The sequence below is a fragment of the Actinia tenebrosa genome, unplaced genomic scaffold (assembly GCF_029948245.1).
Source record: "Actinia tenebrosa isolate PJP-AT-01 unplaced genomic scaffold, QUT_ActTen_1.0 PGA_scaffold2__45_contigs__length_23673736, whole genome shotgun sequence".
Classification (NCBI taxonomy): Eukaryota; Metazoa; Cnidaria; class Anthozoa; order Actiniaria; family Actiniidae; genus Actinia; species Actinia tenebrosa.
The window spans coordinates 10,056,479-10,082,725 of record NW_028292579.1 but is presented as its reverse complement, the minus strand read 5'-3'; the positions used below and the strand labels follow the sequence as shown (position 1 = coordinate 10,082,725).

The following is a 26,247-nucleotide window of genomic DNA, read 5'->3' as shown; positions in this document are numbered from 1 at the left end:
TTGAACAATAATGTGTTGCGAAATCTTTGCGCCAAGTACGGCCATTCTGAGTAGTTTTAGCCCACCAGTAAAGCTATTTTTTGAAGCACTTTTCTAAAACAGCCAAACCCACTCAGAATGACGTTTTATTTAAAAATACCATTAGCATCAACACAGGAGCAAATTATGTCCAAATTTATTTTTGAAAATGACATATTTTTCATCCCCATACTATACATTAAGTAATTCTACTATAAATGCTATCATCATACGTCACAAATACATTGCTTGGGCTGCCTGTGGTGTATGGAGCTTTTAAAACAGAGTCAGCGGCGGGCTCACCAGCATGTTTTCATGTCGTCCTTGTCGTTGTTAACGATCGAGTGCTTGAAGCAAAAGTACTGATCATGGCTTTAGAACTACCATTAGCCTTGCCAAGGGTTGAAATAATCCTTATCTCATTAGCTACTGTTGTATTTTTCCTCGTCAAATCTCGCCTGATCTCGAAGCTTTTGGACAAAGTTTTTTCATCAAACGCGTACAAAATATGGTTTGCTTACTTGTTGAAGAAGAATACACCATCTAAGGACAAAATAAAACCTAGTATTATGAATCTTCATGAGGAACATCACAAGAAGATCAGAGATAAAGTTATGGAAATTGGAGGAGACGTGATGGAGATCGGAGCAGGAACGGGAAGGTATTTGGATCTCTTACGCCTTCCTGAAGAAAGTTCTTTGGTTGTGATGGATCTCAACCCGTTCATGGAGAAACATTTTCGCGAGAGTCTCGCAAAGGCGCCTCAGGTCAAGCTGAAAGACTACCTGGTGCAAAGTGCTGCATGTTCCAATATCGTGTTGGTTGGTTACTTCTAGCAGGAGTAATCACACATGTGTATAGCAGTACACGAGCTTTTTTAATCAAGACTCAGTAATGACTAACTAAGGTTACATTGATAACCGGATATATGCATACGTCATATGTGTACATATAAGATTACATAATGCAACATCCCCCCTTTTTTTTATATACAGTGAAAGGTTACAGGGACACTAAACAAAACTAAAATATTTCTTCAAATGTCTAATGGTACCTAATAATATATGATAATCAAAAAATATAAAAAATCATCATCTGTTTTCTGATGAACATGTAATCATTGTTCAGTTCATAATTGATTGATAATCTGTATTGAATCATTTTAATGTTTATTGGATATAGTCCTTTAAATATGTGGGTGGTTTTCTTGCTCTTTGCGGGCGCGAGGGTATTATGGGCTCATCATTGGGCGCGGTAGGTGGGTTGACAGGGTCTGTCTGTGGTGCAGGTGTGATATCTGCAGGGCGTGTTGACGGTATCTCAATTGGCCTCCCTGTCATCGCTGGATGCGGTGTTTCTTTCTCCGCTGTTTTCTTCAGGTGACACCTGTTTCTGCGGTAGGTATCTCCTTCTGGTGTCTCCAAAGTGTATGAACGCTCATCCAGCCGTTCCTTTACTGTTGCCTTTTTCCAAGTCTTTTTACCGAGTTGGAAAGGTTTCATCCTCACCGTATCACCTTCTTCCAGTGGTTGCAAATCTTTCGCGTTTCGGTTATAATATTTGGCCTGTTGTTGTTGGCGTCGCTTCAGATCTTTGATTTCGGCTTCTGGAAATATCACTCGTGGTTGGAGTAGTTGCTTAGTCATAGGCAGCAATGTCCTCGTCCGTCTGTTTAAGAGTCTTTGCGCTGGACTTGATTCCATCCCTTGGGTCGGAGTGTTTCTGTAGTCAAGAAACGCAAGGTAGGGATCAGATTTAGCGTCGATTGCTTTACGCAGAAGCTTCTTTGCGGTCTTAACGCCTGATTCTGCTTTTCCGTTTGCTTTGCTGTTGCCCGGACTGCTTGTCCTGTGGACAAAGTCCCACTGTTTTGCAAAGTCTGCAAACTCCTCAGAGTAGAACTGAGGTCCGTTGTCGCTAATCACCCGTTCAGGACATCCATATCGCGCGAAGTGGTTTTTTAGCTTTAGAATGACCGTTGAAGCTCGACTGTTTGGAAGCCGATCGATTTCGAAAAAGTTACTATAGTAGTCTGAGGTTACTAAGTACTCTTTTCCATCTATCGTGAATAGGTCTGCACAAACTTGCTCCCATGGTCTCGTCGTCACTTCGTGTGACATGAGTGTTTCTTTCTGTGGTGTCGTTTCGTAGTTTCGACAGATTTCGCATGAGGTAATCAGTTCCTTTATCTCTGCAGACATGCCAGGCCAGAACAAGGCTTCACGGGCTCTGCGCAGACAAGATCCAATACCTAGGTGCGAGGAGTGTATTTTTTGCTTCATATCTTGTCGTAAGCTTTGTGGAATGACAACTCTCTGTCCTCTGAATATAAGACCATCTTGTACCGTTAGTTCATCTCGAGTGCTAAAAAACGGCTTAGCTTGTTCAGGGAGGTCCTTTCTTTCTTCTGGCCACCCTTGTAAAACAACTTGTTTTAGGATCTGCAGGGTTTCGTCTCTCTCTGTGGCTGTTCGGATTTCCTGAATCCTTTCGCTGGACATCGGTAGCCAACTCGCGTTGTTTACTACCTCAAACTCTGTACCAGATGGGTGTTCTGTCGAGGCTAAATAGGCTCGGGAGAGAGTGTCTGCAAGGTACATGTATTTTCCTTGCTTGTAGTTGACTTCAAAGTCATACTTCTGCAGTCTCATCATCATACGTTGTAGTCGTGGTGATGCACAGGTTATGGACTTTTTAAGGATGCTTTCCAGGGGCTTGTGGTCGCTGCGTACTGTGACGTGTCGACCGTAGGTGTAATGGTTAAACTTTTCTAATGCAAAGATGACTGCGAGCATCTCCTTCTCTATCGTAGCATAGCGTTGTTCCGTCTCTGTTAGGGCTCGACTTGCGTACGCTATGGGCTTTCCTTTCTGTAGTAGAGCTGCTCCTAAGCCTTTGTTGCTTGCATCACATTGCACCTCAAGCTCATCTTCCGGGTTGTAGTAGCTCAATACAGGTGCAACAGTCACTAGTCGCTTTACCTCTTGAAAGGCGTTCTCCTGTTGTTGAGTCCACTCCCACGGCGTGTCGCTACGGGTTAGCTTACGGATGGGCTCCATGCAGTCGGCAATCTTTGGTAGAAACTTTGCCAGGTAGTTGACAAAGCCATTCAGACGCTGTACAGCCTCGACGTCGGTAGGTCTCGGCATTTCTTGTACTGCGGTTACTTTGTCTGGGTCGATCTTTAACCCTTCGTTGGAGAATACATGTCCCATGTACTTCACTTCATCTCGCCTCAGCTTTACTTTGTCTGGGTTGAGTGCAACGCCGTACTTTTTACATCTGTTCAGCAGGTTTAACAGTTTACGGTCGTGGTCCTCGTTTGCCTCTTTGTCGGTTGTTCCTACGCCGTATATGAGTACGTCGTCTGTGATGTCGAGGATTCCGTCTAGTCGGTCAAGGACTTGGTCAACGCGCTTCTGGAATATCTCCGACGAGACAGTAAGGCCAAAGGGAAGTCTGCGCCACCGGTATCTTCCGTGTGGGGTAGAGAACGTCGTCAGCAGGCTGGACTGTTCGTCTAGAATACAGTGCCAGTATCCTGAACGGAAGTCTACAGTCGAGAAAACCTTCGCTTTCGAGAGTTCTGGTAGTAGATCATCAAGCACAGGTAGCTGATATCGTTCTCTCTTGAGCGCTTCATTCAGTGGTTTTGGGTCGATGCATATTCTCAATGCTCCGGATTTCTTTGTAGCCACGACAACGCTGCTGACCCATGGTGTTGGCTCGTCGACTTTCGCTATCACTCCAAGATTCTCGAGTCGGTCGAGTTCCTCTTTGAACTTCTCTTTGAGTGCTACTGGTATTCTTCTTGTAGGAGCTACCACTGGCGTGAAGTTTTCGTCTACTTCTAGGTGTACTTCGCCGGGAAAACTTCCAAGTTCCGTTTTGAAGACTTTAGGGAAATCTTCCACAATCCTCTCAACTGTCAGAAGCTGATTGATGCTTTCACCAGGTGTTGACTGACGTGTGGTCGGTTCAAAGTTTTCCTTGTTGATAGTTATCAGGCGCATTTGTTGTGCTGCTTTAGCGCCTAGCAGTGGAGTGAGGTTTTCTCGCACTATGATGAACTCTACTGAAAACTTCTTTCCGGTCTTTGGATTCTTTATGACGACTCTCGCAGTTCCACGCGGTTTTACCTCGGTTTTGTTCCACATAACCAGGGTCTTGTTAGATGGCTTCACTTCATGGCCGTCAATAAATATTTCGGGTAGAATATTAATCGACGCACCACAGTCTATCTGAAACTTTACCGGTTTCTTGTTGACCATCATTTTAGCGTGGATCTCTCGTGGGTATTCTGTGTCATCCACTGTACAAATATTTACACACACATTTCCGATCATCTCGATCTCGCTATCTGAGTCGCTATGGTTGTTTACGCTGTTGACTTTCTCTGTCTTTTTACAGCATTTTGCGTAGTGGTTTCGACCTCCGCATTTTCGGCAGTTCTGTCCCCAGGCCGGACACTTCTCCTTCTGTAATGGATGATTTCCAGCGCAGAATTTACATTTTGATGTTAGTACATGTTGGGTAGGGACATTCCGATCATTCTTTGGTTTCCGCACAGCACGTTGCCTTGGCTTGGATTTGTGACTCAAAACATGAACTTCTTCTACTTTTCTATCTGCCATAGCTTTAAGTCGCGTAGAAGTTGACTCTGTGCTGCGACATATGTCTATGCAAGCGTTCAAAGTTAACTTTCGTTGCTGAAGGAGCTTTTTTCTCGTTGCTGTGTTGTTTACGCCGAACACGATGCGGTCGCGTATCAGCGTGTCTCTCATGCATTCGCAGAAGTTACATGACTGAGCTAATGTGCGTAGATGCGTTACGTACGCGTCGATCGATTCATCAGGCTTTTGATTTCGACTATTAAATACATAGCGTTCGTATGTTTCGTTCATCTCTCCGATCGTGAACTGGTTGAACTTCGCAATAATATTAGTTAACGTACCCTTCTCTTCCGGAGTCTCGAACGGTAGGCCATTATAGATCTTCACTGCTTCTGTTCCAATGCAGTGGAGGAACAGAGCGACTTTGTAAGCTTCAGGCTGCTTGTCGATGTTCATTATCACTGAGTAGTTCTCCCATGATTGTTTAAACGTCTTCCAGTTCTCGGCGATGTTTTGCTTTGTGTCTAATTGTGCTGGCGGGTGAATGCCATGAATATTCGGTATTCCAGGCAGACTTGATGTCGAAGAAGTCGAAGGTTGATCGTCTTTTCCCATGTTCTTTTCCTTAGGCTGCCACCATGTTCCAATATCGTGTTGGTTGGTTACTTCTAGCAGGAGTAATCACACATGTGTATAGCAGTACACGAGCTTTTTTAATCAAGACTCAGTAATGACTAACTAAGGTTACATTGATAACCGGATATATGCATACGTCATATGTGTACATATAAGATTACATAATGCAACACTGCAGACATGAGTAACATACCAGATAACACCTTTGCTGCTGTTCACACTATAGATGTGATGTGCTCGCTGGAGATAGAGGATCTGAGGAAGATGCTAAAAGAAATAAAGAGAGTGTTGAAGCCGGTAAGGTTGATATGGAAGATTCTTAAATTACTGAGATTCGACTCTCGAACCCCTAAAGGGTAAAGGAGAATACGAGGAGTGTAAAAAGATGGCCATAATAAAATGAATCCCATCTCTGGTCTGTGTATATTGCAAAACGTCCTGCTTTATTTAGACATAAATTTACTATTAGAGTGCTTTTAGTCTCACTGTAAATAGGTGACGTCAACTAAATTAGATAAGTTATTTACTATTTTAGGTGACATCACCTAAATTTGAAACTACGAGTAAACAGCTACTGAGATCAAGGGGAGAAACGATGATACAAATGAATGTCTATTCACTCATTCTCTTGTAAAACAACCCAACGGATTAGCATGACCGTTATTTGGCGCGCTTTTACTATTTTAGGTGACGTCAACTAAATAGTTATCTAAGTTAGATAAATTTATCTAACTATTCAACAGTGAGACCAAAAGCACTCTACTTTTATGAGAGAAATAATTTTTTACATCTCATAACAGGATGGTTGTTTGTTCTTCATGGAACATGTCTTGGGTAAGTACTCCTTTGTTCCTTTTATGTGACCTAGCTGCTAGCTCTTATATCATAATTAATGGCATAGCTACCTATAAATACCATATAGGTAACTGTCCGATTATTTTCTTGAAAATTAAAGAATAATCTGGCATTTACCTACTGTATATATGGATAAATAGGTAACTATATAATTATTAGGTAATATGTTAGGAAGCATATTTTAGGTGGCGTAGGGGTGAGAGCGCTTGCCTCTCATCAATGTGACCCGGGTCATATTTTCTCTGGGTTTCTCACGTTCTTCTTCCTAAATTCCAATTAAAACTTGGAACGAGGGCCAAAGGTGCTACCCTCATAAAAACAAGCACAGGTTATAGGCTTCCATGCAGTCCAATTAAGAAATAAGAAGACTCGCAAAATTTCTCTGACTGCAAAATTGGACTTGGCTAGCTACAGCCTTGTCGCATTTTGGCAGTCCTCCAAAATTTTCTCATCCAATTATGATTTCTTAACTGGACAGCATGGAGACCTACAGTTACTTATAATAATCTTGCATTAGTGTCCTCTATTAAGAACACAGAAACCAACCAATCAAATATTTGCTCACTCAAAACACATTTCCCCTATAGATGTACCAGGTACGTGGAGAAGAACCTTCCAGAAGTTTCTTACTTCACACTTTGGAATATGGCCTCGACTCTTTTGCAATTGTCACTGTGACAGGGAGACATGGCGATACATACAGGATGCAGGGTTTAATAGTGTAGATCTAGGCTATGTTTATCTACCTTTGGATAATTTGCCATGTTTAGTAAAGGTCATATTGTTCGTTATTAGACGATTTTTGATAGGTCATGCAAAAAAGTAATTGGATAAATAGTTTTCTTTTTTTTGAATATCTTGTAAAGTAAAATCACAGCTTCTTCCCCCCCCCCCCCCCCCCCCCAAGCAGCCAGCAGATCTCATATACAAAACAAGACAACATATTTTATGGACTCCGTATAAAAATATTTACATTGGATTGCTGCAAATAAAAATATAGAATAGTAGTATAATAGTAGTCAGTTGTATGATATGCAGTCAATCAATGTGGCATAACTTTACCACAGTATGGTATAAAAAATATGTGACTTGTTACTGTTTTTTGTACTGTTCTTATTACAAAGGAAACTCAGTTTATACATTATATTTCAACACATATGGTTATGAGGTTGCACCTGTGACAAGTTGTGTCCTTTATACAGTAAAAACTATAACAATGAATGTTTATATGTATCTTTTCAATTTTATAGTGAACAAAATCCCAAATTGGCTTATGACCTCCACTCTCCATACTTAAACCAATTAGCTTCTAACCTCCCCCCCCCCCCCACCCTACACTCCAATTTAACTTTTAAATTCCCCCCCCCCCCCCACCTATTAATTTTAGGCCCCCCCCCCCTCTTGCGATAATTATTGCACAGTCCCTAATGTCTGGTCCATCGGGAAAACAAAACTAACTATTTTCCTATTATCTGTATAATGTCAACAATGGTAATATTTACTTCTCTTACTCATTAATAATTCATGAGTAAACCAGCCAATCAATGGGCTATTTTTGGGTCACATCATGTTACTTGAAACCTGGTAAAGTGCTGTGAAAGGAATGCATTCAGTCTTCTGAATTAATTTTGTTCCAGTTACTCCAAGTCGAATAATTAATGAGATGAGAAGTCATTTCAAAACCTCCAGTATCGGACTGGACGGGATTTCAAGTCAAAGCAATTAGTTCCAGTCCTCGTCTGCGCCTCGGACTGGAACTAATTGCTTTGACTTGAAATCCCGTCCAGTCCGATATTGGAGGCTTTGAAATATTACATCAAATTTAGGAGAAAGTAAAAATAGATAATGCAGAGATCTTAAATATCTAATACAATTGTAAAAATAAATGGATTTGAATGACTTAAAAATGTATTGATCAATCAATCAGACTAAAGGAGTTGATAAGAAAATGAATTAATTACTTTATTCATAATCACGCCATCTAGCCAGACAAACAACCTATTGTTTCACCCTTTTGAGCAAAGACGTCCATCATGGAAGGTATTTCTTTGACTGGAATAATCTTTTCGCTCGCAATACTTCTGTCTACGCTGGTGGTGTACAAAACAGGGTTAATCTCGAAGATTTTTAATGTTATCTGTGAGTGCCGACTGTACAAGAGGTGGTTTGCTCTTGTAATAAAGATAGAAACGGAGAAAACCAAGTCTTTTGCTGCTTTTTTGGAGATATTGAAGTCCATGCTGAAGCAGATTGAAAATAAAGCCATTGAAATTGGAGGAGACGTATTGGAGATTGGATCAGGAGCTGGCCGATCTCTTCCTTATTTACGCCTTCCTGAAGAAAGTTCTTTGGTTGCGATGGACTACAACCTGTTCATGGAAAAACATTTTCGCGAGAGTCTCGCAAAGGCGCCTCAGGTCAAGCTGAAAGACTACCTGGTGCAAAGTGCTGCAGACATGAGTAACATACAAGATAACACCTTTTCTGCTGTGTTTTTGATAGACGTGATGTGTTCCTTAGAAGAAGAAGTGTTAAGGCAAATGCTGAAGGAAATAAAGAGGGTGTTAAAACCAGTAAGTACTTTAATAAGAAAAAACAAGCACAAGGAAAGGGTGAAAATAGTTTGATTCTTCTGCTTGTGCTTGGATTTCTCAGTTATATTTCATCTGTACTATTCATATATATGATCATTGTAAAGTAGCAACATCTAGTTTATATTGTAAAGCGCCTATGGTTCATGCGCTATATAAGAATTAATTTATTTTTTATGTTTGTATGGAGTCTCATGCTTGTGCTTATGCTTATACTTGCGCCGTAGTGGAAATCAGGCTTATTTTCTGCCCTTCGTCATGTATCGTCAACATCGGTTGTGTAAACACAGGGGAAAAATCATGTTGCGCATCTATAACATTATTTTTAACCTGTTTTGAGGGTCCTGGAGGGATCGAGGAACCCAATCCCATTTCCCAGCCTATGTTTTGCTCAAGTCTTAATCCCATTCCCATTTATTGAGGGTTTTTCTTTTTTTCTTTTTTTTTTTTTTTTTGGTCTGCGTTTGGTGTTGGGTGTGTGTGTGTGTGTGTGTGTGTGTGTGTGTGTGTGTGTGTGTGTGTGTGTGTGTGTGGTGTGTGTGTGTGTGTGTGTGTGTGTGTGTGTATTTATTTTTTGTTTTTTTTTTGTTTGTTTGTTTGGTTTTTTTTCTTAATATTTTGGTTTTTTTTTGTTGTTTTTTTTGTTTCGTTTTGTTTTGTTTCGTTTTGTTTTTTGTTTATATATTTCTTCGTTTTGTTTTGTTTTTGTTTCGTTTTGTTTGTGAATCTCATAATTCCCAGTGCATAAGATGCCATTTCCCCAACCCAAAAAACGCGAATCCCAACTCTGATTTTACCCTTTCAGGAACCTCTGTTATCTTCTTCAGTAATGCATAGTTCAGTTGCCATATATACTATAAGCCTCAGACCGCTGGAAATTTAATTGACGGAATCTAATGTCACGAATTATTGTCAGCAATTGGGAGAGTCGTGTAATTCATGAAAATGACCGTGATGATAAGACCAATTTTGTTTGTAGTGCCAGGGGCGTATCCGGGGGGGGGGGGTGCCGTGACCCCCCTTTTCAAAGCCAAGAAAATCTAACCGGCCGTGAGAAGATTTGTTTAGACTTAACTTAAGCAGTTAAGAAAATCAGTTTTCGCGCTTCTCGGAGTCTGTTCTGTTCCCCTCTATCGACCATGATTCTTTTTCGTCAAAACAATAGATTGCTATGATGTCATATTGACGTCATATGACGTCATATTGACAATTTGGTATGTAAGGACCCCCCCCCCCCCCCCAATTACAAATCCTGGATACGCCCTTGAGTGCGTGGCACTTAAGAAGAATTGGTAAAAAGAAAGGGTTTTCGTTCAATTTATCAGTCTAACATTCTGTTATTGTTTGCTCGTGATAAAGAAAAAGAAAGAAAAAGGGCAACAAAAAATTCAAGAAGGACGGAGAGAGAGACCCGAGATAATGAAAAAATGTAGAAATGCATATGCAAGAAACAACGGGGGACTCTTAAAAAGTAAAGGAACATTCCTGTGTCGGTTTTTTAAAAGATCTAGAGATGGAGAGAAAATCAAAAAGAAAACTTTCACACAAAGGTAATTGAAAAAAACTCATGTATTTTTGTCTGTTTTTAGGACGGCTGCTTTTATTTCTTCGAGCATGTATTAGGTAAGTCATCAATGTGTCATCATCATCACCGTCAGTCTAGTTATGGACTTGGGTCACCATTATCAGCATCATCAGCATCAGCATCACCACCATCATCGTCATCATTGATAATATTAATAATAAAACCTTAAGCTTTGCACCATCACGTGATGGCAGCCATTGTAGAAGGAACAACAACACAGTCCTTTCCCCCTTGGAAACTGAAATATTTCTCACGTAAATCAGATTAGATCAGACTCAATCATTGTTCCAGTCATGGCTGCCATTACGTGATAGTGCAAAACCTCTGTTCAAAACTACTTTCCCTCTAGATGAGCCAGGTACGTTGAGGAGAAAGCTGCAGAAGTTCTTCTCGTCACAAACAGGCATATGGCCTCGCCTATTTGATGGGTGTCACTTGGATCGGGAGACTGGGAAGTACATCCAGGAAACAGGGTTTGACGAAGTAACCCTCAACTACTCCCATTTGCCCCCTCTAAAGCATACGAATCCTGTCGTGAACCAGTTAACACGGATGGTTTTCTATTTGCCCAACTGTTTCATGACAGGACATGCGAAAAAATAGTTTAACTTTTTTTCCCCAAAACAGACTGACTATTCACCATTTTCCATACATCGGTTCACTGGTCAAACACAAAGCATTAATTCAGTCGAGGTTGCAAGGTTCAAATTTGAATAATCCTTTGAAAGTATCTTGGCGCCTCGCTTGATCGCTTTGGTTTGACCAGTGAACAAATGTATGGAAAATGAGGAATAAAACGTTTCTTAGGGACTGGTCATAAAGTAAAGGGTGGACGGTAAAAACAGGGGGTGGGTCACGCATTTTTGAACTCCTTAAAATAGGTGGGCTTTCTATGAAACTGTACATTAGGGGAGGGTCGTTTTTCACTTCCTGCATGGAATTCGAAACTTTGGGGGGCATCATTTTTTTCAATCTCATTTTATACACTAGGCAAGCAAAAAAGGAACTCCTTCACTCTTGTTTTACCCTCCTTACCCCATTCCCTTCTTTACTTCATGACCTGGCAGTCTCTTAAGATATAGAACCATGACCATACCACAGTCTAGTGTAGTCAGTAGGAGTCTTTACTTTATGACCAGTCTCTTAAGATATAGAACCATGACCATACCACAGTCTGGTGTAGTCAGTAGGACTCTTTACTTCATGACCAGTCTCTTAAAGTGCACCTACACCCTATTTTTTTCTGATCTGGAGTAAAACTTTAAGGCACAAAAAGCAGATTTGTGGAAAAATTTTTTAGATCCATCAAAACGGGAATTTTTGGTGCTCTGTCAAAGATTGAAAAATTGACCATTTTAGCCGAAGTAAGTGAACCATGGCCGTAATTACAGAGGAGATTGGGGCGAGCGGTGTGTGACGTCACCACAGGCCAACACAACCAAAGATTACCACAGATTCTATACAGATTTTTCTAGACTATTCGCTTGCTTTTATCAAATTTCTTAAATACGTTTTATTTCCAAACGCTAAAATGCCCAACAAATGTGTAGTTTGGGGATGTAGCAACGTTCCAAATATTCCTGAAGGGATTGCCCTTCATAGTATTCCGTATTTTAATGATGAAAGACCCGAGGCCAAGAAGCGAAGGACTAGATGGATAAAGTTTGTAAAGGTGAAGCGTGCAAAGTGGGAGCCTACAAGGAACTCGTGCATATGTTCTGTGCATTTTAGAGTAGAATCATTTGAGCGAAGATTTACAACTCTTGCTACCTTGGGAAAACCGGCCATCCCTCGACTGAAACGAGACAGTTTTGGAGTGAATGTTTACCCCACGCTACATGCTGGTCAACTAGACTCGCCAAAGAAACAGCAAACATATCGCAATCGAAGAAAGGTAAAAAACTCAGCTAAAACATTTACTGCAACCTTCTTATGAAACTAATAAAGTGTATTTTTCGTGATAGACTTTAAGAGAATCATTAAAAAATGCCACCGTGTCGACTGCTGCTTCTAAAAGCGTCCCCAGTAGTACTGCACATCAAGATCATCATGATGACGCCACTGTCGAAGACCCTGGTACAACTGAACCAGTCAGCGAGCCTGAGCCTATGCTCTTGCCTGTGGCACAAAGAGAAGAGGTTTTAGAAGTTGCTCCTGTCTCTAATACTGAAGATATTACGGTGATTATTATTACAACTTAGTCTTATGGGCTTTATTACTCATATGTTTTGAACACGAGTCATTGTTTATGGTAGAGTAAGGATGATTGTTTACATAATACAGTGTAGCTCAATCGACTATCGATTTTCTTTCACCAGAGTGCCGAGAACAGGGAGGACGAAAATGTCGATTTCATGGAAACGGAGGAGACATCGAGTACTAGAGACCCTACGACTGGTGAAGCCAAATGGCAAAAAGAAAGGAGACTGCTGAGAAACCAAGTAATATCCCTGAAATCACACCTGAGGAAAAGGAAGCTTGAATGCAGAAGGCTTACAAGACGTAAGTAATGTAGCTAGTCCTTATAAGTATGTGTGATTTTATAAGTGACAAACATTCTTAGGGTTCCTAGAAGGATATATTATACTAATATGTATTTGTGAACCTAATACTTGAAATCTTTATAAATATTATTATTATCAGGCCTTAAGAATAACAAAACGAAAAACAAGGCAACTCAGACAGTGGGTGACTCAGTTCCTCAAGAAGAAAGTGTAACTGATTCAGAGTGGGATTACGACAGTGATGACCAAAGCGAGGAGGAAGTAACAGAAGAAGAACCAGATGACAGCTATGAAACACAGTCAGAGGAGTCAGCAAATGAATCTGAGGATGATATAGAAAATTCAGCTCACAGGTGTGTTTTTCCCCTCTCTACTTTATAATGTTCATGTTTACTAATGCCATGTACAACATAATGTAGCTGCACTTCATGATACTGCTAATATACCCATTTAATATTTTTAACACATATCACATATACTTATTTCAGGGTTCAATTGAATGACACCAATCTGCGATCAGAGCCAAAGTTCATTGTTTTTCTGTCCCAGCTGTTATTGCTGTTCAAGTTTTGTCACTGTTGCAAAAGTGATAACCCCCTGGTAGAAGTGAGCCAAGTTGGGACAGAAGTTGTAATAAAAACTGCCTGCAGCAACCCAAAGTGTCTAAAGAGGGAAAATGTCTGGCACAGTCAACCAGTGATACCAGGTTGGGGTGTACCAGCAGGGAACTTTCTCCTTTGCATGGCAATCCTTTTGGCTGGGGGATCAATCTCCAAAATATCAAAAATCTTTGCACACATGGGTCTTGGTTGTGTGTCGATGACTACGTTCTTTAAACATCAAAGAGTGAGTGTTGGTATTATATATTGTACTATGTTTGTCATAGGTAGTTTATAATGATAATGGTACAATCAGTTAAGATAAACAAACAAATGCATCTTCTGATCGAAGATGGAGAAGAAATAGCATTATATGGATTTTGTATTTTATTTGCAGACCAAGCTGTTCCCTGCAATACATATGTACTGGAAAAGCTACCAGAAGAAGATGCTTGACAACATAAAGTCCATGGGCAGTGGTGTTGTACTAGCAGGTGATGGACGGCATGACAGCATGGGGCACAGTGCAAAATATGGTGCATATACCATGTTTTGTTGCACTGTCCCCATGATTATACATTTTGCATTAATTCAGGTGAGACATGAACTTTATCAGTAGGACTCTCTTTTGAACCATCTATAATAAAAATAGCAGTTAATATCAATTACTGCCATCTTTATTTTTCATGAACCACAAATTTTGTTTCAGCAAACAAATATTTTTTATTTCATTGCCCGCAGAGGAACCAAGTGGGAAATAGTCCTGCAATGGAGTTTGAAGGCTTCAAACAATGCATGGATTACCTAATAGGATATGGGATTGTGATCTTAACATTTATATCTGACCGACACACTGGTATTGCTTGTCACATGAAGAAGGTGTTGACAAACATTGTCCACTACTTTGATTTATGGCACCTTAAGAAAAGTGAGTTATGAGTGACTTCATTATTGCTTTGATTTGTATGCAAATGACCAATATACAGTATATGCAGAATAGTTAGTGTGATTACTATATCCAGGGTAACTTGATAAACTAGAATTATTAGCCAATCATATGGTAGCATTAAGTTCGAAATTCTTACCGGTCAATTTTATACAATTGGCCACGGTTTCATTAGCCGCACTGTAATATTAAACCTGTCAGTGATTTATTATTATGAAACCGTTATTGCAATGAGTAGATATAGAGCATACTTGCCCCGACGCATGAAAAGTTTATATATAATCCTGAAGCAAGATGATTTTTTACCACCCGTTACTAGACTATAGTCCTTTTCACTTTGTTTATGTTCACTATGACTATTGTTCCTGTATTCTCTAAGGAATCAAAAGTTTTGATGTGAAAGAATTTTAAAAACTATTATGGCATAGAGTCGGGGGTAAAATATCATCTCGCTTTAGGCTTATTAGATTTGAATACATGTGCACTACCACTACATGTAGATTAATTTTATGCATTTCAGAAATCAGGAAAGTCCTCACAAAAATTTCTAAAGAAAAGCATTATGAAGAAGTAAAGGAGTGGATAAAGCCCTGTGAGAGGCATCTGTACTGGAGTGCCACATCTACTTCAAATGGTTCTGGTACTGTGATCTGGGCAAAGTTTAAATCTTTTCTCAGTCACATAGTGAATGTTCACAATAGCCTAGATGATCCAATTTTTAACAAGTGCAATCATGGGATACTTCAACCCAGACGTTGGTTATCTAAAGGTACATTTTGCATAATGTATTCTATTTGGCTTTAAGTTTCATAAAGTCCAAACTAAACTATTGTCATCTTGTGTAAAGTTCTCACCCAAGAAGTAAGCAGGAGTGTAAGATTATTAATCTCAAAATTTAAAACACTTTCTAAGCTACCTTTTTTTCTTTAGGGTCAGAGGTGTATGAAAAAATTTGTAAAGCCTTGACAAAAGATTCTCTGAAAAAGGGTATCCAGCAAGCTTCCCCTTGGGCGCAGACCAGTTGCTTGGAAGGATTCCATTCCCTCATCAATCAGTTTGCTCCCAAAATGATTGCATATTCATATGTTGGAATGTATTGCCGGTTTGTATTTAGAATTTTAGCGAGAAACCTGATTGATAAATAAGATCACCAAATTTGGGTTATATATGTAAAAAAAATATGAATAGGACGCCCAAACAAAAATAGATTGCTTTCTAGAGACACAAAAATATCTTTGAAATAAAGAGAGTTTGAAAAACATATATGCCATAGGATTCAATTTTAGATAACTTGGGAGTCCAATGAACCCCAAAGGTAAAACCCTGTCAAATCCAACTGCATATGTTTAAAATTTGGATATTTTCTTTTCAGACACATTCTTGCTGCTATGCATTTCAACCTTAATCTTCGGAGAGAGGTAGAAACAACGGGAGGCAACAACAGACAAAAGGTGGTTTATCCCAAGTTCAAAAATGGAGAAGCCACGATAAGGGATGTCAGAGTAAAACCAGACTATGGTAGGCTATGTGTTGTGCTTCAAGGGTTACATTTTTGTCACTCATAATTTTAAACTCAATTTTTATTATAGGTTACGTGGAAGAAATTTTCCAGACGTTCATGAATTCATCAAAAGAAGACTTGACTGCTGCACAAGATGAATTAAGACAGATGACCCCAGCACCAATGAATTCAATGCTGGAGAAGCAGCCAAGAGAGGAGGCTCTTCAAAAGCACTTGCACAGGAAAAGCATTGTGGTTGAGGATGTTCCTCCTACTTGTGCAGGTACTTTTTACATCTTAGCTAAATTTATAAATTTTATATTACTTATACATTTTTAATATTTTTTCTTTAGATGTCCCTGAACAAAACCAACTAACAAGTAGAGAACATGCCAAGAGAGCCCCACATTGCAGCCTATGCAAAAATCCTATGAAAGGACACAAGAATGTCATTGACTGTCCAAAAAACCAAAGAAATTAAAAAAAACATCGACTATTAAAACACTAAATTGTTTCATCTACAAAATTTGTATTAAATACTTTTTATTTTTATATCTTGTCATTGTGCAGTCAAACTAAAGGCTCAAGATCCATTTCAAACCCACTGTGTAGTTCATCTTCAGAAATTCTGAAACATTCTCTGATGCGTGTGTAAGCACAGGCTGGTAGTGGAATTCGTCTCTTGTATCCCAAATACCCATGCACTAGTCTTGTGAACTCCCTATATGCAATGCTACGAAGGAAGCTGGAATGTCAATAATGAATCAGTTTAGTGTGTGATTACAACAAAATTATGATCAATAACTAATGAATATAAAATAGTTTGATTTATTAAGGTAATTTCATGAGTTTGGGGGTTGGTTCACTGCAAAAATTATCATATCCCATGCAATCCTTGGAATTAATGTCGAGAAGGACAAACTGCTTTATAAAAATATTTTTGGCATATTTAACTTTTTATTGATAAGGTTTTTTCATAATTTCTTTGGTTAAAGTATAATGTGTACATAAAGAAGCCACAAATTCAGCTTACCTTTCCTCTGATCCTGATTGTTGATATCTTTTCCGATCTCTGGTTTTGTACTTATCAGCTGCTAGCTTAAGACTCCATTTTTGGAGACATACTGCTGAGAAGCCAGGATGTTCGGTTATGCAGTTCAGCTCGGCATTTTCATCAAGGTCTTGAAGGACTTCTTGAGAATGGAGAGCTTCGTCGCATCCGTCGAGTTCTTTGCAGCAATAGCATTCGCTTATATTTACTAGCATCTCAGTAGAGCAATTGCCACACTTGCACCTTCAAAACAAACAGTAAAAACACGAATGTTCAATGTACACGTAACAAGAAACTGTAAAGCTTACAAAAGTCGCCATCTTGGTTAGTGTCATCCTCGAGCTCATTCAAAAACATTGTTTACGGTTTGGCGAAACCGCTCTCGCATTATAAATTCACGGGGCGCTTTTATGTTTCAATAGCACAGAAAACTCACCATTCGCTTACTACGCTAACGGCAGTCAATCGTTTGTGAAGCATTTCCTCAATCTTGGCATTTTCTCGTTCAGTATTTTCATACTGTCTCGTCCATTCTTCGTCTGCCAGAGGTTCTCCTGAATGATGCCCTTCGTACCACTCAGAGGTATCATCATTTCCTTCGACTGACAAATATTCTCCTGAATCGGACTGCTCAGAACAGTCAAAACATTCGTCCTCAACATCGTATTCATCTTGTAAGTCAAAAGATGTCTCTAGATCAGAGTTATCAGAGTCCATCTTCACGAATTTGTCTTCAAAAATCTCTTGTGTTTCAAAAGTACTCGATCTGTTTACTAACTTTCGTGCACCAAGCAACAAGTCATGGCCTGGGGTGACGTCACACTCGGACCCAGACTCCCGCTTTGATTCTGCGGTAATGGACCACGCATTTCGTATTTTTAAAACAATTTTTCGCATTCAATTTTTTTTTCAAATGTGACCGAAATACCACAAAACATTTTAAAAAGTTCCGTACAAACAGTTAAGAATATTAAAAAAATAGGGTGTAGGTGCACTTTAAGATATAGAACCATGACCATACCACAGTCTGGTGTAGTCAGTAGGAGTTTTTACCTTATGACCAGTCTCTTAAGATATAGAACCATGACCATACCACAGTCTGGTGTAGTCAGTAGGAGTCTTTACTTCATGACCAGTCTCTTAAGATATAGAACCATGACCATACCACAGTCTGGTGTAGTCAGTAGGAGTTCGTTCGGGGGAAGTCTGTTTGATCCCTCAATCCACAGTTTGAATTCCAGGTCTCAAGACCGGTCCAAATTTAGTGAATTTCAGAATCCGAATTTCATGACCTCCACATTCCATCACTTAATTCCCAGTTCAACAGAATCTCCCTAGTTCCGGAAAAATCCCGATTTAAAAAATGCCAGATTCTACACATTTTAGTTCCGAAATTCAAATATTTTAATTCGATTTCGTAAACCTTAGGATCCTCAGGTTTCCTAACCAAATGGGCATCGATTCTAATATTTTGTACAAATTTCTTACCTCCAATCCGGATTGTATGGGATTCCAGGTTGCATGAATTTCTTGGATTCTTTGATTTTGATCCCCATTAATTAATGAGGTTTTTGAATGGCTTTGAGTACGAACCTGTTTTTTAGCCCGTTCCTTAAACGGAAAATATTGAAAAGTCCGAGTCAAAAACGTTTTGCCCCGCGACCTAGCGACATGAGTGTCGAACTGTCCGGACAAATGAGGCCGCAGTCGTTTCCACCACAGGGATCCCAATATGATAAAAACGTCAGTCCGGTCCAACATCCACGGGAATAATAAAATACAAATAAAGCTATGATTAATGAATTTCTCATTAGTCTTATGTCCATGATTTGTTTTATATGCTAAGCTTGCCACGCTATGCCGGATCCCGTGCTCGGCACCAATTCCGTGCCACCGAACCCCGAGACAATTTCTGCAGTCAGCACATGCTTTTAGCCCAATATTCTTACCTTGGATTTTAATAAAATTCACTCATACCCCATCCAGAAGCACCCCTCCACTCCCTTCCCTCAGGATAGGTATCATACCCTATCCAGCAGCACATACCCCTACGTACACACCGTGACATGAGTTATAACAGTAACCCCTCCTCTCCACTTCTTCTCTTAAGGTAGGTATACCTTTTGCAGCAGCACATACCCGTAAAAACAAGTTATACCGTGACATAGCGATCCGGGTTTTATGTCCGGACTCGGTTGGTTGTTCGTTGGTTCTCTACTGCCTGTGCTTTGAGGGTTTTTCTCCGATTTTCCTCCGTCCGCAAAAATCAACTTGTGACTTCCAATTGGAATTCAGTGTGCTACTATGTTACTTTCTCGTACACTTAAAACAAAACCAGATTTTTCATCATTAGTTGTTACTGTGATATTTTTATTATTCATCATTACAGTGCGGATATATAAGCTAACCAGAACCACTTTTATAAAGTCAATCAAATTCAGTGTTGTGTTTGTTCAGACATATTAATAGCTCAGGGACCGCGGAGCATATTGAAAAGTGGGGGGGGGGGGGGGGGGCTGGCATTTGAAAATTTATCATACATTTCTTGTTATCATGTCCTTATTACTCAGAAGAAAGGTCTAGGATTGTTGAAAGACTCTATTCGTCAGAAAATATTAGCTTACACGACAAAAATCCTCCAAAGCCACTACAAAAAGCAATATCAAAATTTGTAAAGAAGAGGTCATAATCAAACAATTATAGATTTATCCAGACGTTTTTCGGTTGCCAAATATGACTAGCTAGTCTGCATAATATTTATGTCAGTTTAGAGTGATTTTACTTTGCCCATGAAAGAATAGTCAACGTTGTCAAGATCCCTGCGCCATCTTGAAAGGTAGCAGTGCCTTTGAATCGAAGCGAGACGAACGATGAGCTTGCAATGATGGGACCTGTGAATAATTATCCAAGGTGTTAAAAAGAGGTGTCTATCATTGCAAGCTCACCGTTCGTCTCGCTTCGATGCAAAGGCTCGGCTACCTTTCAAGATGGCGCAGGGAACTGTGAAAGGGACTATAGTCAACGCGTAATAGAAGTAGACACAAATTCCAAGGCATTGTTTTCTTTCGTTTTACTTGGACTGTCAGTGACTACTACAACTTCGATCGTTTCACGGGCCAAGTAAAATCACTCTATAGCCCTTTATAATTTACTACTACACTAAAACAGATTTCGTATGACTGTGAAAAAATCACTGCATGTACTGTCATGGAAATGAGAACATTTTACACACCAACCAGATGACTGCTCGTCCAATCAGAATGCTGATACACAGTACCATCACAGTCTTGACACCACAGCACTATGCTGTACTTTTTCACAGTTACACAAAAAAATGGCCTACGCTTTCAAAAATTACAAGGATAATGTGCAAGATTACCAGTGCTGAAAAAATCAAGATCAGATGACGCAACGCCGACGTCTTATTTTCTTTGGAAATATTCTTTAAAGCGCTTCTTGAAGTATTGCTTACGCATGGCGCCTTGTAATGGCTCCCCGTCGAAGCGCATCTTGTAGTATCGCTTACGCTTTGCACCTTCTAATTTTTCTTCTTCGATGGCATAGTTATCAGCTCCTATATTAAATTTCCCAGCGTAGTTCCCAATCAGCTGGTACAAAGTGATCTTTGTTTTGGGGGGGATTTTTAAGGAATGGGTAACCTCCTTAGCTGTTTCAAAAGTCGAAGATTTCGTGTTCTACAAAAGAAGAAGAAAAGCTATAAAATATATTACAATGTGGTGAGCAGGGAGACTTATTCTATTTCAGAGAGCCCTCGTAATAGACAACTGGAAAAAAAATATTAGGAATGATATCACATAATTTCTGATATACTTTTGATACTGTACTTGTATGTATGTACAAAAGGGTCAAAGTTTTTGCATCCCACTAAAAGTATACTACAATGTGGTGAGCGGCTAGACCTATCCTTTTTAGATTAGAAATGTCGAAATTTTTGAGAAATTATATAAGAAAAAGCTTTATTTTTTGAATTTGGCCCAGAAACTCCTCCAATTTGATTACCTTTTCCCCCAAACCCTTAACCCTTAACCGGTAAACTACTCGTTATCGAGCAGCTTGCAGTAAGCTCCAGTAGTAGACTCTGGGGTAACCCCACATTTTCATGGCTACAGGCATTTATACTTACCTCCCAAGAGTTTTCGAGTGAAGTAGAAGCAGAAAAATCAACAGCTTTAAAAGAGGACGATATCTCAAACGATACGGAGTGAGTGATTGTGTGAGAAGACGATTCTGACTTTGATATTCCAACAGTTGTCTTGTACTCTGCAGCTTGTTCAGTACTTCCTTTATTTGTAGTTTGGAAGATTTGGCTGAAGGAAAATAATTGAAAGATTGTGAACACTAACAAAAGAATTATTAGAGGATAATAATAATAACATTAAAAAGAATGAATGGATGAATGAATGTTGGTTGGCTGGCTGGCTGGCTGGTTGGTTATCGATGGAGCTGTGGTGGGGAGGAAAATCCACAGTAGTACAATACAATAATTACAATTGAATGCTCTTACACGTAGGCATCAGTTGGTATTGCAGCATGAATTTTCCATAGTCCTGAGGTGGGTCCTTCCTTTGCCAAGGATACATGACTATGTCCATTGCTCATGGTCGGCTCTTTTCTCAAAACGTAACCCTCGAAAAGTTCTGGAACCGCTTTACATTTGAACAAAGAGTCATCCTCGCAGAAAATTCTCCAATGATATCTCTAAAAAATTCAAAACATCTATCATATAGTAGCCAGTGATTATCATAATGGCTTTCTATGTTTAATGAATTATCCATTCCTACCAATTTGCCAGGTACTTTAACAATAAATGGGCCGTAGCCACAAATTTCTGATTGGTCCGGTTTTCGACAAACCCCGGCTCACACACATTTCCCGCCACAATGACATCAATATCACGTGACGTGTGTTTAAAAGCTATAGTTACATTTTTTCTAATCATTATTTTTCAATTTTTTGTATCTTTTTTAAAATTAATTTTTTCTTGCATTTTTTTTTTCTTCTCATATTTGTTCCCCGAAAGTTGGTCCGGTTAAGACCGGACTAACCGTACCGGTGTCTACGGCCCTGTCAAATGCTCATACAGAGATTAAAACAAAGGAAACAAAGTCAGAATGTTAGATTTATTTACCTTATTATCATCTAATAGAAGGGATGAATCGACCCTTTCCAACTTGGCAGTAAACTTGTCAGAACTTGGTGGATGTCCAGCAGTCAGATAGTGGGGATATTGAGTGAGAGAAAGTGGTGTCAGGCACAGATAATTACCACCACAGACTTTCACCTAAGATTAAAACAATAAGTAAAATTACAGTCACGTGGCAATATATTACTTTTCATTTGGAATTTACTTGATATATCTATCGCAGTTATAAGGTTAAACTATCCATCTACAAGAAATTTGTTAGAGTGTGTAAGGCAACTCATAAAAAGTAAATAATATTCCGGGGGTACATGCTAAGTAGCAAATTGTATGTGAGTAGAGTTGTTTGTTGATACTCTCCTGTGCTAGCTTCTAGGGTTTTTCTCCGGGTTCATCGGCTTTCGGGTGTGCCGAAAACCTGGACCTAGGCCATGGCCCTACCTATGGCCCTATCTATGGCCTACCTTTATTTCTCATAAATTCTCCGAAATATCAATCTTTTTCGCAGTATTTATTGCCAGAAATCCTTTGAAAGAATCTTAGCTGACAATGGCAGCCCGACAGCTATCTTGTTAGTACGACAGGAGCCCAAACTTTTATTGTAACTAATATTGGGCTTCCTGTGCATTCATTTGAGCCAGTTGTTTTGATGAGTCAGCAGATTTGTCTTTCTTGACTTTTCGAGCACGAGGTGAGTTCATATGTTTATATTTCATTGTTTTCATTTCTCTTTCGGGATAAACTGCAGTTAAAGTGATTTGATATTGATCTCTTTTTTAGTAAAGAGTCTACATACAAGTTTGCATGCTGGTGGATTTGTTTGATTATTCACTCTTACACAAGACTTTTAATTGCATTGACACATGCTCGAAAATTATCTGCCAGTCAACGGTACGTGTACATGTATGTTGATGTTCAGGATTTATTTGTTTATCAGTTTGTTTATCAGTTTTGTTTAAAATCAAATTCAACTGTGAAAAAGATTAATATTTAGATGAAATTAAGGGGGGAAAAGGTAGGCCATAGATAGGGCCATAGGTAGGGCCATGGCCTAGGTCCAGGTTTTCGGCACACCCTCGGCTTTCCTCCCTCCATAAAAATCAACTTCTAAATTCCAATCGCGGGAATCCAGTGGAAGAAGAGCCACTCTGTGGAATCCACTGTTAAATCCCATTATTTATTTATTTATTATTTGTTAGGCGGGGTAGGGGTTGACAAGGTCAAAGTTCAGGATTGAAAGAAGTATAATTCAAACTTCTAATTTTATTTTTTTTAGTAATCAAATAGCTTGAAGAATTTTATTTAATGCGTGTACCTTATGGCCATTCGTCTTTTTAAAATGATTGAATTATCGATTTATTAAATTTGGCCCCAATTTTCGATATTTTTATCAATTAAAATTAAACTTTGAATTCAAAAACTACAAAATTAACAATTTAATTTGCTAAAACCTTAAATGGCCATAAGGTGTGGGATTTTGATCTCTGTATCTGTCAATTTCTTCAACTATTTAAACGAAAATTCTAAAATTGAAAAAATGGAATCCAAGGTTTAATTTTAATTGATATAAATATCGAAAATTGGGGCCAAATTTAATAAATTGATAATTCAATTTTATCAAAAACACAAATGGCCATAGGTACACGCATTAATATTAGCCTTTTTAGAACGAAGTTGATGTCACGAAAAATCAAAAATTGAAAATTGATTTTTCAAATTGATTTTTTAATTTTGATTTTTTGAAAAAGTGATGACCGTTAATAATCTAAATTATATTTTTTTTCGGTAGGAATTCAGAAATTTACAACTACTAGACGGATTTTTGTTTTCCAAAAAACTATTCAAAAAATTAATGCATGGCGGAATTCGAATGATACACGCATCATTTACCTGCCATTGCACGCGTGGTTTGTAGTATATATCTCTCTCTGGCAATCGATCAGCAAACATGTATTTTGCACCTCGGGTATCACTATTATCATTCTGCCATAACCATCTCCCAGGCTCTTCTCGTGATTCAAAATGAATGACTCTCCCCTTCAGTCTGTCCTTCATGTCTTTCCATGCCCGAGTGGAAACCAGCAAGACAGAGGACACCAACACCAACAGCAAAACCTTCTTGAACATCATTGTTCTTTGTTCTTCGGGTGTACGTTTCTTCTGAACAGAAAGAAGCAAAATATCTAATGAGATGCAAAATTTAAGCATCTAACACAAAATTTAACCAACGTTGTCATTTGACTGTAAAGGTTTGAACTAGTCAAGAAAAATCCTAGATCCACCCCTGGGTGCTGCGCACAAAGTTAACTCAGCGAGGGGTGTACCCCTTAGAATCAAAAGGAAAAACCAATATAGTATTGGTTATCTTCGAAGAAGGGGCACAAAGTCGAACCAGGGAGGATTGCGCAACCCTAGCACCCCTCCCCTGGATCTGCCTCTGCTGTACTGATAATATCGTTATAATTTTGAGACACGCTGATGTATTAGCTGAGGCAGTGGTGTAGGTTTTCGCAATATAACAATCAATAATAATCGATATAAATACAATTGAAAAATCGATAAACGTGATTGAAAAATTGATAATTATCGATTACTCGCAAAATAAGGGCTTATCGATTTTAATCAATTTCCGACGTAATAACTAATCTTATCGATGAATATCGATATTTATCGATTGAACACGCCGGGAATATACACATATGCAAATATAGCTATCACGTTTCCATCGAAAAAAATCATATCATGAAATCTTTATCAACCATGGTTAGCAGAAATATTTCCATAGTGTAGAGCCAACCGGAAGAATTTCTGAAGCGTTTTTCACAGCTTTTAAGGGCTTAGAAGCCTGCTGGTCACTTGTCAGATGCATTCAATAAGAAATTCGTAAAGTTCGAAAACGATTGTACAAAATTTAAAAAAAAATCAAATTAAAAATATTATCTGATTTGTTGTACAGAGGCGAGCCTTACCTCGACGTAACTCTTTTGAGAAGACTTAATTGTTTCTCTCTTAACGTTTCGCAAGAAATGAACCTAGATAAGGGGTGCGTTCCTTTATAACTGAAACAATTCGCTAATTGATTTTAACAAACTCATTAATAATTCACGAGGAAAACACAATGAAATCATGACCGTGAAAAGGTTTATAATTCTGATACAGAATCATGTTCATTTGCATAAACTTTAACTTTGATTTTCTTGGGCAGATTCACTTTTATCTTTAACATTTTAGTGAAACACAAAGGTATACGACACGGCCACTCATACAGTATATATTACTTTAAGATTATGTGTGCACTTCGACAGTCTAGCAGTTCACACGGAGTGAGCTAAAGATAAAACATCTAAAGATTTTCCGCCGTTTGTTGTGATCGTGATCGTGTTTATTGTAATCGTGATCAAGTGAATATTGTACACGAGCGATACTGTCTACTTACTAAAGGGTGGATCATACATTGATAAGCATGGGAGATCCTAAACAGAAGAAGGTGTTACCCGTGGTATCTTCTTAACCTTCATTACTAATGTTTATCGTCTACTTACTAAAGGGTGGATCATACATTGATAAGCATGGGAGATCCTAAACAGAAGAAGGTGATACCCGTGGTATCTTCTTAACCTTCATTACTAATGTTTATCGCGTACTAATGTTTATCGTCTACTTACTAAAGGGTGGATCATACATTGATAAGCATGGGAGATCCTAGACAGAAGAAGGTGTTACTCGTGGTATCTTCTTGACTTTCATTACTAATGTTTATTGTCTACTTACTAAAGGGTGGGTCATACATTGATAAGCATGGGAGATCCTAAACAGAAGAAGGTGTTACCCGTGGTATCTTCTTAACCTTCATTACTAATGTTTATCGCGTACTAATGTTTATCGTCTACTTACTAAAGGGTGGATCATACATTGATAAGCATGGGAGATCCTAGACAGAAGAAGGTGTTACTCGTGGTATCTTCTTGACTTTCATTACTAATGTTTATCGTACTAATGTTTATCGTCTACTTACAAAAAGGTGGATCATACAAATGAATTGGACCCGAGATGGACATGTTAGTGTTCTTTGTATGCGTGTGACAGGGAGAGGGGGATACTCCTCGTACTTTTCATGGGTTTTTAACTTATTTTTGATTACCTTTTAGAGCCGGTAATACCCTGCTGAAAATCATTGCAAATTAATA

At 38.9% G+C, this 26,247-nt stretch overlaps 5 protein-coding genes across 6 annotated transcripts; 3 read left to right on the top strand and 2 right to left on the bottom strand.

Moving 5' to 3' along the window:
- The first annotated feature begins 192 nt into the window (after positions 1-192).
- LOC116289869 (uncharacterized) lies at positions 193-7,011 on the top strand. The gene is made up of 4 exons (XM_089033840.1): positions 193-822; positions 5,446-5,564; positions 6,068-6,101; positions 6,710-7,011. The coding sequence occupies exons 1-4, from the start codon at positions 237-239 to the stop codon at positions 6,946-6,948; spliced, it is 978 nt and encodes a 325-aa protein (XP_088889966.1). The 5' UTR covers positions 193-236; the 3' UTR covers positions 6,949-7,011.
- A 1,107-nt stretch (positions 7,012-8,118) lies between these two features.
- On the top strand, positions 8,119-11,576 carry LOC148909221 (thiol S-methyltransferase TMT1B-like). Its single transcript, XM_089034574.1, has 3 exons — positions 8,119-8,695; positions 10,303-10,336; positions 10,648-11,576. The coding sequence occupies exons 1-3, from the start codon at positions 8,156-8,158 to the stop codon at positions 10,899-10,901; spliced, it is 828 nt and encodes a 275-aa protein (XP_088890700.1). The 5' UTR covers positions 8,119-8,155; the 3' UTR covers positions 10,902-11,576.
- Positions 11,577-11,680: 104 nt separating this feature from the next.
- Positions 11,681-16,400, top strand: LOC148909220 (uncharacterized). The gene is made up of 12 exons (XM_089034572.1): positions 11,681-12,192; positions 12,263-12,478; positions 12,617-12,800; positions 12,942-13,155; positions 13,291-13,648; positions 13,799-13,996; positions 14,143-14,329; positions 14,868-15,116; positions 15,278-15,449; positions 15,720-15,865; positions 15,937-16,131; positions 16,202-16,400. The coding sequence occupies exons 1-12, from the start codon at positions 11,830-11,832 to the stop codon at positions 16,327-16,329; spliced, it is 2,610 nt and encodes an 869-aa protein (XP_088890698.1). The 5' UTR covers positions 11,681-11,829; the 3' UTR covers positions 16,330-16,400.
- LOC148909219 (uncharacterized) lies at positions 15,910-17,889 on the bottom strand. Its single transcript, XM_089034573.1, has 3 exons — positions 17,336-17,889; positions 16,882-17,142; positions 15,910-16,593 (listed from the first exon to the last, which is right to left on the bottom strand). The coding sequence occupies exons 1-3, from the start codon at positions 17,794-17,796 to the stop codon at positions 16,419-16,421; spliced, it is 897 nt and encodes a 298-aa protein (XP_088890699.1). The 5' UTR covers positions 17,797-17,889; the 3' UTR covers positions 15,910-16,418.
- Positions 17,890-19,944: 2,055 nt separating this feature from the next.
- Positions 19,945-25,101, bottom strand: LOC116289868 (uncharacterized). 2 transcript variants are annotated; one of them, XM_031696804.1, is made up of 6 exons: positions 25,030-25,101; positions 23,951-24,220; positions 22,049-22,201; positions 21,425-21,618; positions 21,044-21,227; positions 19,945-20,594 (listed from the first exon to the last, which is right to left on the bottom strand). In XM_031696804.1, exons 2-6 carry the CDS (start codon positions 24,188-24,190, stop codon positions 20,322-20,324), a joined length of 1,044 nt encoding a protein of 347 aa, XP_031552664.1. In that variant the 5' UTR covers positions 24,191-24,220; positions 25,030-25,101; the 3' UTR covers positions 19,945-20,321. The 2 variants fall into 2 exon arrangements, with proteins under 2 accessions (XP_031552664.1, XP_031552665.1); XM_031696805.2 differs by having other exon boundaries at positions 23,951-24,217; positions 25,030-25,099.
- Between the last annotated feature and the right edge of the window lie 1,146 nt (positions 25,102-26,247).